This window comes from Channa argus, chromosome 16, assembly GCF_033026475.1.
Source record: "Channa argus isolate prfri chromosome 16, Channa argus male v1.0, whole genome shotgun sequence".
In the NCBI taxonomy this organism is placed as follows: domain Eukaryota; kingdom Metazoa; phylum Chordata; class Actinopteri; order Anabantiformes; family Channidae; genus Channa; species Channa argus.
The window spans coordinates 10,417,884-10,431,478 of NC_090212.1; the positions used below are offsets into that span (position 1 = coordinate 10,417,884).

Consider the following 13,595-nt stretch of genomic DNA (forward strand, 5'->3'; position numbering starts at 1 on the left):
CTCCTTTTCCACAGGCAGAAATTAATGTTGATTAGCAGAGTGTAAAAGGAAGTGAGCAAACATCCAGAGGAGACACTCCTGGTGAATAAATATTTGTTGTCCTTGTTTGAATAGTGAGTGCTTTTTCGCTCTCCTATATAGTACCATGCTTGTTCTTAATGACCCTGTGTTTGCATTCTCTGTCTAATTTTGCTTTAGAGAATTCACAAAAGCTTGGTCTCTTTGCTCTAATATGAAACAATCCAACACAGCATTTATTCCTATTTTCTTGTTTGTGTATACTTCACATGTACTCCTCATCTATAAATCACAAGTGGGGCAATAGTTCAAATGAATTTCCTGACACACTAAAGATTTATCGTAAAATTCATAATATATTGCTCTGAGGATGCACAATATCAGAGAGAATTGGGTCAAAACAGAATAATACTTAAATCTTGTACACTGTACATTAGATTTAGATATTCATAATGGATGTACACACCATATTTGCCTCTCATCTTTCTTCCATGTCCTATGATTGGAGAGAGACTCCGTGCGCCAAACACACACTGGTGGAGCTACTGTATGTGAGCAGAGCAGAGATTGGCCCAGGGCTCTGCCATTCAAGCAGCAAATTCTCTCCGACTTCCTCTGTCCTCCTTTCCTGGTGCAGCCTGGAAGGAGGGACGGGAATGGATCTCTTCTGTGTGAGACGCTGGAGCTCCCTAAGCCTGCTCCTTCCCACCTGTCCTTGACTTAGCATACACAGACAAGACTGAGAGGAAGTGCTGCTCTCTCCTCTTCCAGCACCTTTCTCTCTGTGTTTTTATGAGCAGCTGTATTTTTTTAAAGCTTTCCATTCTGTATGAGGCTGTTTCTTTCTACTTGTGGTGCTTCAGGGGATTGACGAAGAGAGGAACGCTTATCCTCGGCTGGTGGAGCTCTGATGGGAGACAGTGCTGGCTCTGGCTCTGGCTGGGTATGCTGAACAGGGGAAGGGAGGGCCTATTTGAGCTGGGACAGCAGCTCCAGCAGCAGGGGGAGTACCAGGCCGCCCTCCACTGCTTCCTCAGCTGCCTGTTGGGACTGACCCATGTGCAGAGTTTCACCTCTCTGCCCAACTGTCTACACCAGGTGAGCCAGATGAGGACTGGACACAGACACACACACCCCCAACAACACAATCTGTATGCATTTCCCTGCCTTTGCCCTACATGCAAATCACCAACATGCATATACAAATCAATACATGCTTCCACAGTATCTGTTGTATCAAGTATTTGCACTGTACAGACAAAAAATTATTTACACTGTACAGACTCAACCTTCATCTCTCTAACACCAATTAAATCTGACAACACAGTTCATCATGTGTCTTGGTGGTGACAGTTAGATCATTTCCATCTCAGCAGGACTGATGTGTGCATGATGAGACATTGGATGCAGGGCAAAAATATAGCCACAGTTCACAGCTCACACTATAACAAATACTGTAGTGTCCACTTGATATCTGTCCCATTTGTGTGTGTGGGCTGTGTTTTGTTATTTTAAGGTCATAGGCATTAATTTTTTGCCACCGTGTAATCGGGCCAAAGTCTCAACAGATTACATACTGGGGTGATTAACAAGACCCTCCTACAAAGGCAGGGCTACAGATTTAATGTTGTTTAGTAGTGCCTGGAGGAATGTCCCCTATGTCCAAACATAGCCTTTACTCCAGAACTTTGGAACGTGTGGCATGATGTTGACCAGACAAGTGGTGCTGCGATTTTGACAGGCTATGACACACAAATGTGAATGATGGTGGACATAAATTATTTAATACTTAACCATGTTTTGTGGTTGCTTTTCTCTGCTTTACAGATTGCAGAACTCTTCATCACTGAAAAGAATTGTATCCTTTTTACTATAACAAATTGTCCCCAGCTCACATAACTGACTTTTTCTTTAACTGTCTCTTAAATTTAAGCACAAGCAGCTAAATATAAAACTAACTTTCTATTTCTGAGTTGTACATGTAATGGATTGTCAGTGGAAACAGGCATGGCAGATTCCTGCACAAAGGAGGATGTAGGCTCTTTATAGAAAGCAGTGTAAACCAAGAGGGATGAGTGAATGTCTTTAGGCAAGTTCATAATAACACATTTGTCCCAGAATGCCACACATTTAATGTGCAGCTCAGACTGTGTGTCTGTCTCTTAAGAGGATTTGTAGCCTCTTATCTCTGCACAACAGAGTGGTAGAGCACTAATTAACCTGTATCTGCACTGACTAGCCTGTGCATCGCCACTTCACTGCCTTTATAAAGCATAGCAGTATAGGACAAAGAGATAATAGAAAGGTGTTATGTTTCAGTATATATTACCTCCATGGCTCCTCTCCCTGTCACTGAGACACTTCAACACTTAACTTGCCAGCTCAGGTTATCTACCTCAGCAAGACTCTACCCCTTACTGCCCATTTTCCAAAATAGGTCAATTAGCTGAGCTGAGCTTCATCAATAGCATCAGAGTTGGCTTCTCTCAGCATGGAGAGGTAGCTACCTCAGAGGGTCGATTACAATGAAAGAGTTAAGTAATTTCACAATAATATCTACAAATCGTTAATGCAACATCAGGTTAAGCTGTGGCATTTGATGTATCGTACGATAAAGCATACTAAACTATTTTACTTGTAGTTCAAAACATTAAATGTAACCACATTTTATATTGTATAATATGTCATTAGTTTAGAGGCACTTAAAGGCAATTTGATAATGACACACAACATGCCACAAAATTAGAATCTAATGTAAACATTAATAATATAATTGTGGACTGAAGAACATTTTTGAGTTTTTGTCTGTAAATAATTGTCATGTTAAAAGATTAAAAGTGTGGTAAATTTCCATAAAGTGCTGCCGAGATGTCCATTTTTTTCTGTGATTCTCATGAGCATCATAGGAGCAAACGCACTGACGCTGTGGTATTTTGCCACTGTCCTCTAGGGAGTGAGGAGAAGGGTCAGCATACTCAAACTTGGAGCAGGTTGTGGGAATTTTACAATTTCACACACACACACACACACACACACACACATGCACACACAGAATACATGGTTTGTTCTGACATCTTATCTCTGTGTCTAACCCACAGACTAATGTCTAACCAAATTTACAATTAGTAAAGGCAAAATTTACATATACAAAGCAAATTTATTTTATCTGGTGTGCTGGGTTTATTACAGACACATTTAGCAGTAATGCCATGACCATTTTGCTAAATTGTTATCAGAGCTGGCACAACACACACATGTGACCTTTGTCCAAAGCTAACAGCTCTTTTGGCTGCTCACTGTTTACTGATACGTGATCTTTCTTGGAAAGTACACTGACCTGGACAAATTGAATTTAATCTCTTTACAAATGTGGATATCAGGTAATAATTTGGTATTTCCTATATTTAGATTTACAGTGTAGATATCTCACACAGGAAATAGTAAATTATAGTCACAATGAGCTTAAAAACACAAGCTAATCAATATAGAAGTATTACATTTGAGTCATATTTATTATCTATAATTGAACCGAAAGTCCCTGATTGCTGCCACCTGGTGAATTCAGTGCACCCCAGGCAGAGTTATACGGCACGTGTGATCAAATGTGTCTTTAAAGGTGCCGGTGATAATCTAAGTTCTTGTTGAGTTTTGAAGTGCCGTCCAATTATCAGCTGAGGGGAGGTGTGTGTGTGTGTGTCAACAGTGCTGCTCGTTCCCTAGAGAGGGTTGTGTGAGGTTCCTGTTGTGGTATTGTTGTGGTCCAGCCAGGCTAAAAATAGCAGGCTGAAGTAGTGCTCTGACCTTTGATGAAGGCTGTTCACTTAATCCTGCCTCGCAGATGCTCCACTTCATACTCGCCTCATTCCCTGCTGCTAGTTCTTAGTTTCCTGCTGCCCCAGGAACTGGGACAGGTATACTGCATTTCTAATCAGTTTTGAATTTCTGAAATTAAAAGGCCCAAAAGACTCAAAATAAATTTGTGGTACAGTGTGTGATGATGATATTATCACAGGGAGTTTCACTTTATTACTAAAAACCCTAGGTTTTTTTTCATGGCAGGTTGCCATGACATTGTTTACTGTGCTGTGCCTTAAATAATTCAGATGTACATCCACTCATAGCTTTCCAACACCCACCTCTTTAAGTTAGTACCAATGAGATGTTTCTTTTTAAAATACTGTTCTGCCTTTTAACTTTTTGTATGAAACTGTCTTTTTGTTGGGGAGAGGACCATATAGTAGGATTTTATTGTTTCCTTTATTGTGTCTTTGGTTTGTTTTAGGTTTTTCTGTTGTTGTTGTTTTGTGTATGTGCGCATCATTGTCCTGTTGCGAAAATGAGAAAAACAATTGGTTTCATCTAAAAGCTTTAGAGTGGCTAAGCGTTATTGTCCATCTTTTCAACTGTGATATAAAAGTTGTCAGATATGTAGGTATAATTAGTAGTGTCACCTCTGTGATGAAAAGTGAAATACCTAGAATGAAACGTATAGTGTTTCACACGTGAGTGATCTGATAGTAAGTAGGACATTTAGACAGGCAGGGCTGTGTTTATTTTAAGCATTCTCCATCCCATTGGTCATTAAATTCACCTGACAAGCATCAGTGGTGTCATTTTACTGTGGGATAGAAACACAAGGACAGAAAATTATTAGATAATTTGAGCCGGTTCTATTTTTAGGAAGTTTAAAATAGACAGTCTTTTCGTGGAAGCAAAAGCAGCCCATATAAAACAAAAATACATTATAAAACAATAGATGTAAAATGATATAACCTTTTGTCAGATTCAGCAAACTTCCTCGTTTAAAAAAGACAAACAAGCAGATTCTTAGAAACATGCACACAGTTACCGGTTGTTGAAATATGGATTGCAAAATCCAAGCCTCAACATTAACATTAGTAACACATTATGTTTTCCATGTGGGTTTTTCTCAGGGGCCTGAAAACAAAAAAACCCAAAACAAAATTTGTAATGGGCAGTGAAGCTCTTTTTAACTTCAACTATTGACTAACCCTGTTGACAACTGAGACTGATCCTTCACCCACATAAACAGATGGGAAGGCCCTCCAGTTCATTCAGGCTGAAAAAATGTTTTATGAAGTGGCAATGATCGAGCTCACAGCTCTTCAGGGGAGCACAGGCAAGTATATTTGACATTATGCTATTGATAAACACCTCTGGCAATGTACAGTAAGTGCATAATACATTGCATGTACAGTATGTATGAACATAGCCTATGATAGCATTCTGACATTTCCTGTTAAACACATGTACCATAAGCACTACTAAGAGTGTTCATTTAAAATCCGTTCAATTAATTTGGTTTAGTGTAACAAAGTCTCAGTGAAGGTCAGACGAACACTGTAAACAAGCAAGTAACTGTGTGAAGAACTAAATTTTCAAACACAACATGATTTATGAGTTAATTTGAGTTTAACCAGGGCATTTTTAAGAAATTCCAGTTTGAGTTCAACTACCTTGCCAGTCTTTGAACTTTGTCTCTATTTCCCCCCAAAATATTTACATATTTACATTATATACACACCATTATTCGTACTTAATTATTTCTACAGGACATTTTAGAATATTATTAAGAAATGATAAGGAAACTATTAGTAGTAAGCAGTTGCCTTTTGACAGGACTAGTAACGTATACACTCAAGCTGTTCAGTGTCTAAAAGACTGTTTGTAGAAGGCAACCCACCAAAGCACTATCACCTGTGACCTGCAAATAATATTAATGACACAGTGTGTTTCCCAACACCCCCAAAATATATTTGAACTCATTAAATTAATATGAAATAATGTGTCCCGTTTTACTCAACTCCATCTTTGTTTGCAATATACCTGGTGCAGCTTTAAGCGAGCAGCTCATTCATCATCTGCTGCTGCCCAGCTCCAGACGTCTGCCTCTTTCTCTGTGTCTGCTGCTGAGGCAGCAGCGCAGCGTAGCATAGGCACAGCAGAGGAGATTGGGGACAGACATAGCAGAAGACAAATGGCCAAACTTTGCATTAGGAGCTGTGTGTCACTGTAGAATACTGAGTCCCCCTGATTCAGCACTTACTTCGATTCAATGCTGGACTTCTGCACGAGCAGAGCTGGCACTGTGGCTGCAGCCTGCACACTTTCTTCCTCGTTCCAAACGCTGTTTCACATGTACCTTTCTCTTAATTTTTACAGTGACACAAATGTCATCTTGTAGTGTTTGTAATGCAAACAATTAATCTATTAAGTTATTTATTTACATATGCTTGTGGCATGGATTGAAAACCGCACACATTTCCACCTCCAGTGTTGTATGTGTGGTGTTTATCTACAGTCAGTATGTTTGTGGTTTGTCACTGTGTCTCTGTGTCCTAGTGGGCGTGGTATTGTTTGACTCCCTTATCCACTCTCTCCTGCCCTTATCTCTGCTCTCTTGTCTCTAGTCCTCAGTTGACTCCACTCTGCTGTTCAGGCTTAAACTCTGCAACAGTCCCAATGCCAGACAGACTGACAGCCAGATACCATAGCTTTGTGGGGTTTATTTACTAACTATCTGCAGCTGTACAGGGGTAAAGAGAGCAAAGGACAGTGAGACTAGAGGGACAGATAGAAAGACTGTGTTTAGCAGACTGATTGTGATTCCATGCCCTGTGTTTGTGTAACAGGGCCTCAGGAGGAGGCTACACTGGGTTCGGCAGGATGGACAACCCCAGAGGAGCTTTCGGAGCAGGCCTCTCAGGCTCAGCACCTCGAACGGCTGGCTCAGCTGTGCATCATGAGCAAACAGTAGGTAAAACTGTATCCTGCTGTAGCTTCTGTTGTGGTGTAACCACTGGGACGTTCTGTGTTCTGTCAGTTGAGAGCTCACTAGGCTTCTATATGTTTTTACATTAATGTTTCTATTGCATTTTACGGAGCTGAAGTGAAAATGGTACAGAATTACGTGCAATAAAGCAAAGGAGATATTTGCATTTAGTTGTTTCCATTGTTATTACACAGGCCTGTAATGACAAATGACTAGCTCATTTGTTTCACAACGTATAATCAAACTGAATTAATCTTGACATAAATATTTTGCTGAAATTAAGTATTTGGCTTGCTGGGCTACATTTGTGTGACAGTTAAGCAACATATCACTTTTGTCCTTACTTTTTTGTGTCATATTTTAAAAAAAAGGAAGAAAAGTCAGCACATGAGTGAGTGCTCTCACCCCTTCACCCTGTATGACAAATGGGACCTTTTTGGTTACAGACAGAAAATGTAAGCATATCCATGTTTCCTTGCACATCAACACATTCCCCTGAATGGAAATTTTTAGAACTCAATAAATTACAGCTGCAAGTCTTTTCAGCCAGAGTTGAATTTCCCTTTAGATGTGGAGAAAAGAGACACCGCACTCTATGTGAGTGGTAAAGGACGAGCACCTTAACTGGAGCCGGTGTCTCTTGTTGCAGGGGTACTTTGTTAGGACCAGCATTCAGCTATTTTTTTGTGCCTCTGTTGTCATTGTTTGGTGTAGGCCATTTAACCTGATTGCAAGGGAGGGCGATAGAGGGTGGAAGGTTTGCTCAGTGGAGAGCTGGTCGCAGTCCTTCATCAATGCAAGGAACATACAGTAGTTAAACTTAAATGAGATGGTACTGATTGTGCATGACTGTACCCAGAGGCTTGGGTTTCAGGCTAAATAAGGACAAAGAGGAATCTGATTCTGCTCTTTGATATTTACTTTCAGACTTTAGAAACATATTGCTTTAAGGCTACAATAGTTGTACTAAATGATGCACATAAAAACACTAAGCGGCTTTGGTTTTTACAATGTAAATGATATTAAAATCCACGAAGACCTAACTTACTCCACTATAAGCAGCTGTCCCATTCTTTCTTCTGAAGTCAGGAAGTTATAATACTTCCTAAATCTTTCAGCAATGTCGAAGGAAGTCATTTAGACCAGGAAAGAGGTTTACTGTCTGATCAGATGTCGCTTGAGAAGGAACTTTAAAACATTGCAAACAGACACCTGGCCATTACTAATTGAAGTGAAGTGTTGACTTGGAACAGCAAAACTGACATCTGCCACACTAAACAGAGCCGACTCTACATTTATGAGCCCATGTGAGGGTGTGAGGATGATGACTGTCCTTGGGTGGTTTTCCAGAGAAGATATGAGTGGAGTGGCTGGCAGATCCCCATTATACCACATCGTGTTCACCAAGCTTAGCACTAAGCAGGAAAGTGGTGAAAAGCCACGAGTCTGTAAACAAAACTGTAAGCTCCATGCCTTCTGTAATTCACTCTGGAGAATAGACAGAGCCAGTCAGTGCTGACTGAAATAGAAGGTTTCCACTTCCTCCATAAGGCACCTGAGTGCTGAGGCCCTGCTGTCCATGTCTAATCAGAGCACACGCTTGTTAGGATTTGTCATACTACTGTGCTCTAAACACGGAAACTGATATGCTCACATGACGATCCAGCACATGCCACAACATTTGATTAAAGTCCAGAGTTATTATCTTCATTGGAAATATATCATCCATTTATGTTTTCAACTGAAAGTGGAATATGAGGATATATTTTATCTGATCAAAGCCCCCCATTTTTAGGAGGCTGTTTTTGTTTTGGCAGGTTTAAAATTGTACTCTGGTGCCAGTGCATTTGTTCATTTGATCGTTGTTGTTTTCCTTTCCTTTCAGGCCTCATCTTGCTTTAGAATACAGTGGCAAGGTATATAAATGAACATACTCTCTTTGCATCCTTTCATGATTTTTGGAAATGAAAGGTTCTGTGTCATGTTTGTATGCTTTAAAGTCATGTCTCTGCATTTTCCAGGCTACTAAGATCCACCAGAGGGCCTTTGGAAACGACCACCCAATAACAGCCAGGAGCCTGGAGCTTATGGCCACTGTCTATGCTGAGATTGGCAAGACTGAATATTCAGGTAAACACTGCTACAACAAACACTGGCATCATTCTAAGGCAATGGTACAAGACTTGGATTATAACTGCATTTGATTAAGGTAAGCAAAAACTAACAAGATTCAGAATAACAAAAAAAAAAAACTATATTGGAGGACACCTCTCTTAGCAGTACCCTGTTAACACAATACCAGAACAGGACTGTCAATCTCAAGCACAAGTTTTGGATTGTGCTTCGGAGAGCACACATCAGCTTTTAAATCGTGTCAGCCCATGAAAATGTTACATTAATAAACACTTGCTGTTGAACACTAGATTGGTTTAATACAAAGCAACATAGAAAAGTAGATTTATGACTGTTTGAGGGTGAAGCTTTAAATATATGCTAAATTTGCATTAGGAGGGAGCAAGGCTCACTGCTTAACTCTAAACTCTGCATTCATGTAAAGACTGCTGTGATGGAAAAAGCAGTACTTAGAAACCAATCCTGAGTCAGCTCTCAGAGGCAGTGGTGCTGAACGGCTTCATGAAGTCAGGAGTATAAAACACATAAGGACAAAGATAAACAACATTCCTTGTTGCTCACGTCAGATGGAATTGTACATGTTTGGTGAAATGGTAAAGGGTCAAAAAGTGCTTGTAGCTGTTAATGCAGATAAGAACTTTTTGAGACCTTTGATTTTAAATTGTACACAATTGAATTCTTGCACAGTGAGATGCTTTGAACAGCAGCATGTTTAAGTGTTTACAGCTCTTGTCCTCTAGATACACTTTGCTGTAAACTAGACCAGTCACCCTCCCACTGCTGACAAAAGTTTTGCATGTATTTGCAAGTTGAATTAAAGTATATTGACTGAAGTTAGACTGTAGAATGTTAGAAGAGAATACATGGGAATATCTAGTAATATCTGAACTAAAACCACTTAGTGAGTGTATAAAAGCACTAGTATTTATGTTGGGGGGGTTGGTAAGCCAACGGCCATCTCTTTTGTTTTGTGTGGGACCCTGTGGTTTAAAAAAATATTAAATGGTCCATACTTTATCACAGAAAAACACTGTAACACCCTCCTCATGATAAGTCAAACTAAGTTCCACTTTAGAAATGTTGGCGATTAATGACTGGTGAATTCTGTGCAGTTCAACAAAGTTTACCAAAATAGCAAAAATAAGTCACCTGGTTAGTTTTGTCTTTATCCCTAATTTGAAACAAACAGAAACAACCAAGACAACTGTGTCAAACTTTAGATTATTTAACATCAAAGTGTTTTTAGTAAATATCAGTAATTATTTAAGTTTTTTGATGCAAATAATGACCTAGATGATATTAACTGGAACCTGAAGCCACTAAGCTTTATCTGGTACTGACAGAGTTAACGCTGGCATCTTTTCTTTAACTTATTTGCATGTTTAATTTTGGATATTTAACTTGACCTGAAGACGCACAGTGTGAGGCAATAGTGCTCATACTCTGTGTGGTCATGGCTCTCTTTCTAGACTCCCTGGGTCAGTGTGTGTCTGCACTGTCTAAACGTTTTGCTGCTGATGCCGAGTCCATCAGAGACACCGTCAACTGTCTTCATCATTCCCATCAGGAGAAACACTCAGATGTTCGTCACAGAAAGGACAGCCACCACCAACAGGATGACACATTAAGACCTAAGGTAGTGAAAAAACACCTGCAGCCATCAACAGTAGTGTTTTACTCTGAATATGTGCAGCTTGTTTCTAATAGATCATATTCCAGCTGGTGGCTGGTCTTTTAAACTCTTTGTGAGCTTACAATAACAACACTAATCCTGAACTGTGTTTAATGTAGATAACCAATAGCAAAATCCCCACCTCAATTTTAAAGAGGCCAAGCTCCAACTATGGTTCAGAACCAGAACCCAACCACAAACGGAAAGGCGAGCGGAGGGTTCGATTCAGGGAGCCAGAGACTACAGTACACGGTAAGAGACCATTCAAATTTTGAATCTCCAGCCTCCTCATTTGAAGATGGTCACATGTGTTTGTATAGCCAGAGAGAGCGTGCTGCCCTCTGGTGCTTCAACACTTCAACCAAACTAGTCCAGTGACCTCACGTCACTAATCATTTCTACAGTCTTTCCATGTCAATTTTGAAAGACAAGTAGGACAAAGAACTAAGTAAATCAGTTTTGGTATTTCCTCAAAATTTGAGCCATCCCAGCTGTCAACAGGCTCTTTAGCTTATATGTAAAAAACATGAGCAAGTGTTTACTCTTCTTAATTTATCATGCATGCAAATGAGGCACCATGGAGTCTGTTTCAGAGAGATTGAGTCCATGAGGGTAGAGCAGCTAGTTTGTAGCTGGTGTAGTTCACAAAGGTTGGCTCCGCTTGACTGACTGGCCTCTTTTCTGTTGACTTCACAGATATTCCTTACTGTGACTATTTAGGTGGTAAGTTTTTCTGGAAGTAGCATTTATAATCACTGTGTTAATTTGCATGACTAAGGGACAACAACACTAAACTTTTTATAGCAGAGCCCACTGGAATTTAATTAAGTGTGGAAAAGCATCAAGGAAAAGGATTTAGGAGGGTTGTGGGTTACAAACTGCAGGTCAAATTTAACTTTTTATTAGGTTTGCTGACTGCAATGCAATACGGAGTTGAGGCTTTTCACTGTCACTGCATTTATAACAATGTTTAAAAGAGAAAAGACAAAAGCACACTTTGTGTGACAATGCTTCACCTCATCCTTTGTGAATTCACAATAAATCCTCCTCATATCTTGCGAGGTCTTGAAAGAATGAAATCCGTGCATGCATGTGATTCAAATATTCATTTACAAATCAAAATTGTGAAAAAAGTGTTTTGTTTTTCTGGGCACAGCCTATGAGACGACACCGTCCCGTCCCCACCTCGCCCTGTTCACTTGCCTCTTCGTGCTTATGTCATTCCTGGGTGTGGCGATGTACTGCACAGACCGCCGGCGACCACAGCGAGTATGCGAGGAGCTGGAGGCTGCTTTGGCTGTGTACCTGCTGCACATGAAACAGCTTCTGTGGGGCTGCTGGATATGGCTGACCATGCAATGACTGATACCAACCACAGATGGAGACATGGAGCCTCCTTCGTTTTTTTCTTACCCTTCTTTTTTTTATCTTTAAAGGTGCCCGGGCCTACAAACACCTCAGCCATTTGGCAAGGCTCTGTACACTGTCTGTGGTGTTGAACCACTCTCACAATCGAAAAGGGAAACAAGTTTAATCCCAGAAATATGTAGCTTCCTTGTCTATATGTATATATGTGCTAAGGTGGTGGGCACGACACTCCTTGTTTTAGCTATAAGGACAATTTGCACATCTGTAATGTTGATGCTTACATATAAAATTCGCCTGCTCAACTAATTACCACAACCATGTAATTTGTCAGTTCATGTCACAGTATACTGTATGAGAGAATGTTTCCATGGTATGCAAATATTTATTTTGTTACTGTATTTCAGATATTACAAACTCAAAATCTGTATATATGGTTCAATATACTAAGGACTACCACAGTATTCAGCCTTTTATTTGCACATAAAGGAATGTAGACATGACTGGAAACAGCTTTGACTGGCACAGCGCACATTTAAAAGAAGGAGGATGGAGGCATAAATGTGTAAACTGTTTTATGATAGACCTCAAGAAGGAAAACACAGGGCTTCACGGGTTGAATGACAGATGAAACCCACCTCTCTCTACACAGACCGTCTGGTCAGTATGACTGACTGCCTATCTGGTTCCTAGTTCCACTGAGAAGATCTGCAGCACAATATCATCTATCATCAAATAGACTATACTCAGTCTGAATGAATGCTAATGCTTTTGACAGTGCTTCTCTTTGTAACTGCTTGAATCCCACAGAATACCCTTTATCCTAAATATTTATTCTTATATACTGTATATCTGCATCTACACAAAGTATCCAACTTTCAGTCATTTTGAATTTTTTAACTTTTTGTTACCTGTTACATTTCTATTTAAAAACAGTAATATATTCAGGTTGTAATTGTGATGTCAAGCGGTCACCAAGTGTATATGGTGAGCGTAGACTCACAAAATACATGCAATATGAAGAAAAGGTAAAAATTATGATTTTCACCTGTCAAGTATATTAAGTTTTTTGAGGCTAAACAAAATATACATAGCAAATTCAGATACTGTGATACAGTGATATGTGTCCCCTTTATCAAAGGAAATTAAATTCAATCAGTCAAACCACCACACCAGTGGATTATGGGATTATATGAGGGCACCTTGATGCACATCCCAAAGACCTCTCCCTATGAGCAATAACAGACATCACATAGTTTCCAGTAAAACATTGTTCTTTATATAACAGGTCTCAGGGAACTGAAAAAGCGTTGGATTTTCTGAGATCTCACATTTGAAAGTCAAAGCAATATCGGACTCATAATGCCTGTAAGAGAAGAAAGAAATATTCTCAGCTCCGTACTGTCAAACTAAATTGTCATTAGCAATAAAACAATGCTCATGTCCTGTATATGCACATTTAGCTTAGAAGCTGCATTCCACTGCTGTCCAAACATTTACGGTCACTTTGAAAGAAGTGCCTTTATGGAGGGTTTTCTTAGTTTCTACCGTTTTATGATTTCAAATTGTCTTGAATAAAACTGTCATTGCCTATCAAAGTCAAGCAGTTGAGAT

General features: G+C 39.7%; 1 protein-coding gene across 3 annotated transcripts; it reads left to right on the forward strand.

Moving 5' to 3' along the window:
- Nucleotides 1-500: 500 nt before the first annotated feature.
- On the forward strand, nucleotides 501-13,579 carry c16h14orf180 (chromosome 16 C14orf180 homolog). Of its 3 annotated transcripts, XM_067479990.1 has the most exons (11): nucleotides 501-1,116; nucleotides 1,846-1,876; nucleotides 5,072-5,158; nucleotides 6,672-6,792; nucleotides 7,183-7,266; nucleotides 8,697-8,727; nucleotides 8,833-8,941; nucleotides 10,414-10,580; nucleotides 10,736-10,868; nucleotides 11,313-11,339; nucleotides 11,773-13,579. In XM_067479990.1, the coding sequence occupies exons 1-11, from the start codon at nucleotides 811-813 to the stop codon at nucleotides 11,976-11,978; spliced, it is 1,302 nt and encodes a 433-aa protein (XP_067336091.1). In that variant the 5' UTR covers nucleotides 501-810; the 3' UTR covers nucleotides 11,979-13,579. The 3 variants fall into 3 exon arrangements, with proteins under 3 accessions (XP_067336091.1, XP_067336092.1, XP_067336093.1); XM_067479991.1 differs by lacking the exon at nucleotides 11,313-11,339 and having other exon boundaries at nucleotides 502-1,116; XM_067479992.1 differs by lacking the exon at nucleotides 7,183-7,266 and having other exon boundaries at nucleotides 516-1,116.
- The last annotated feature ends 16 nt before the right edge of the window (nucleotides 13,580-13,595 follow it).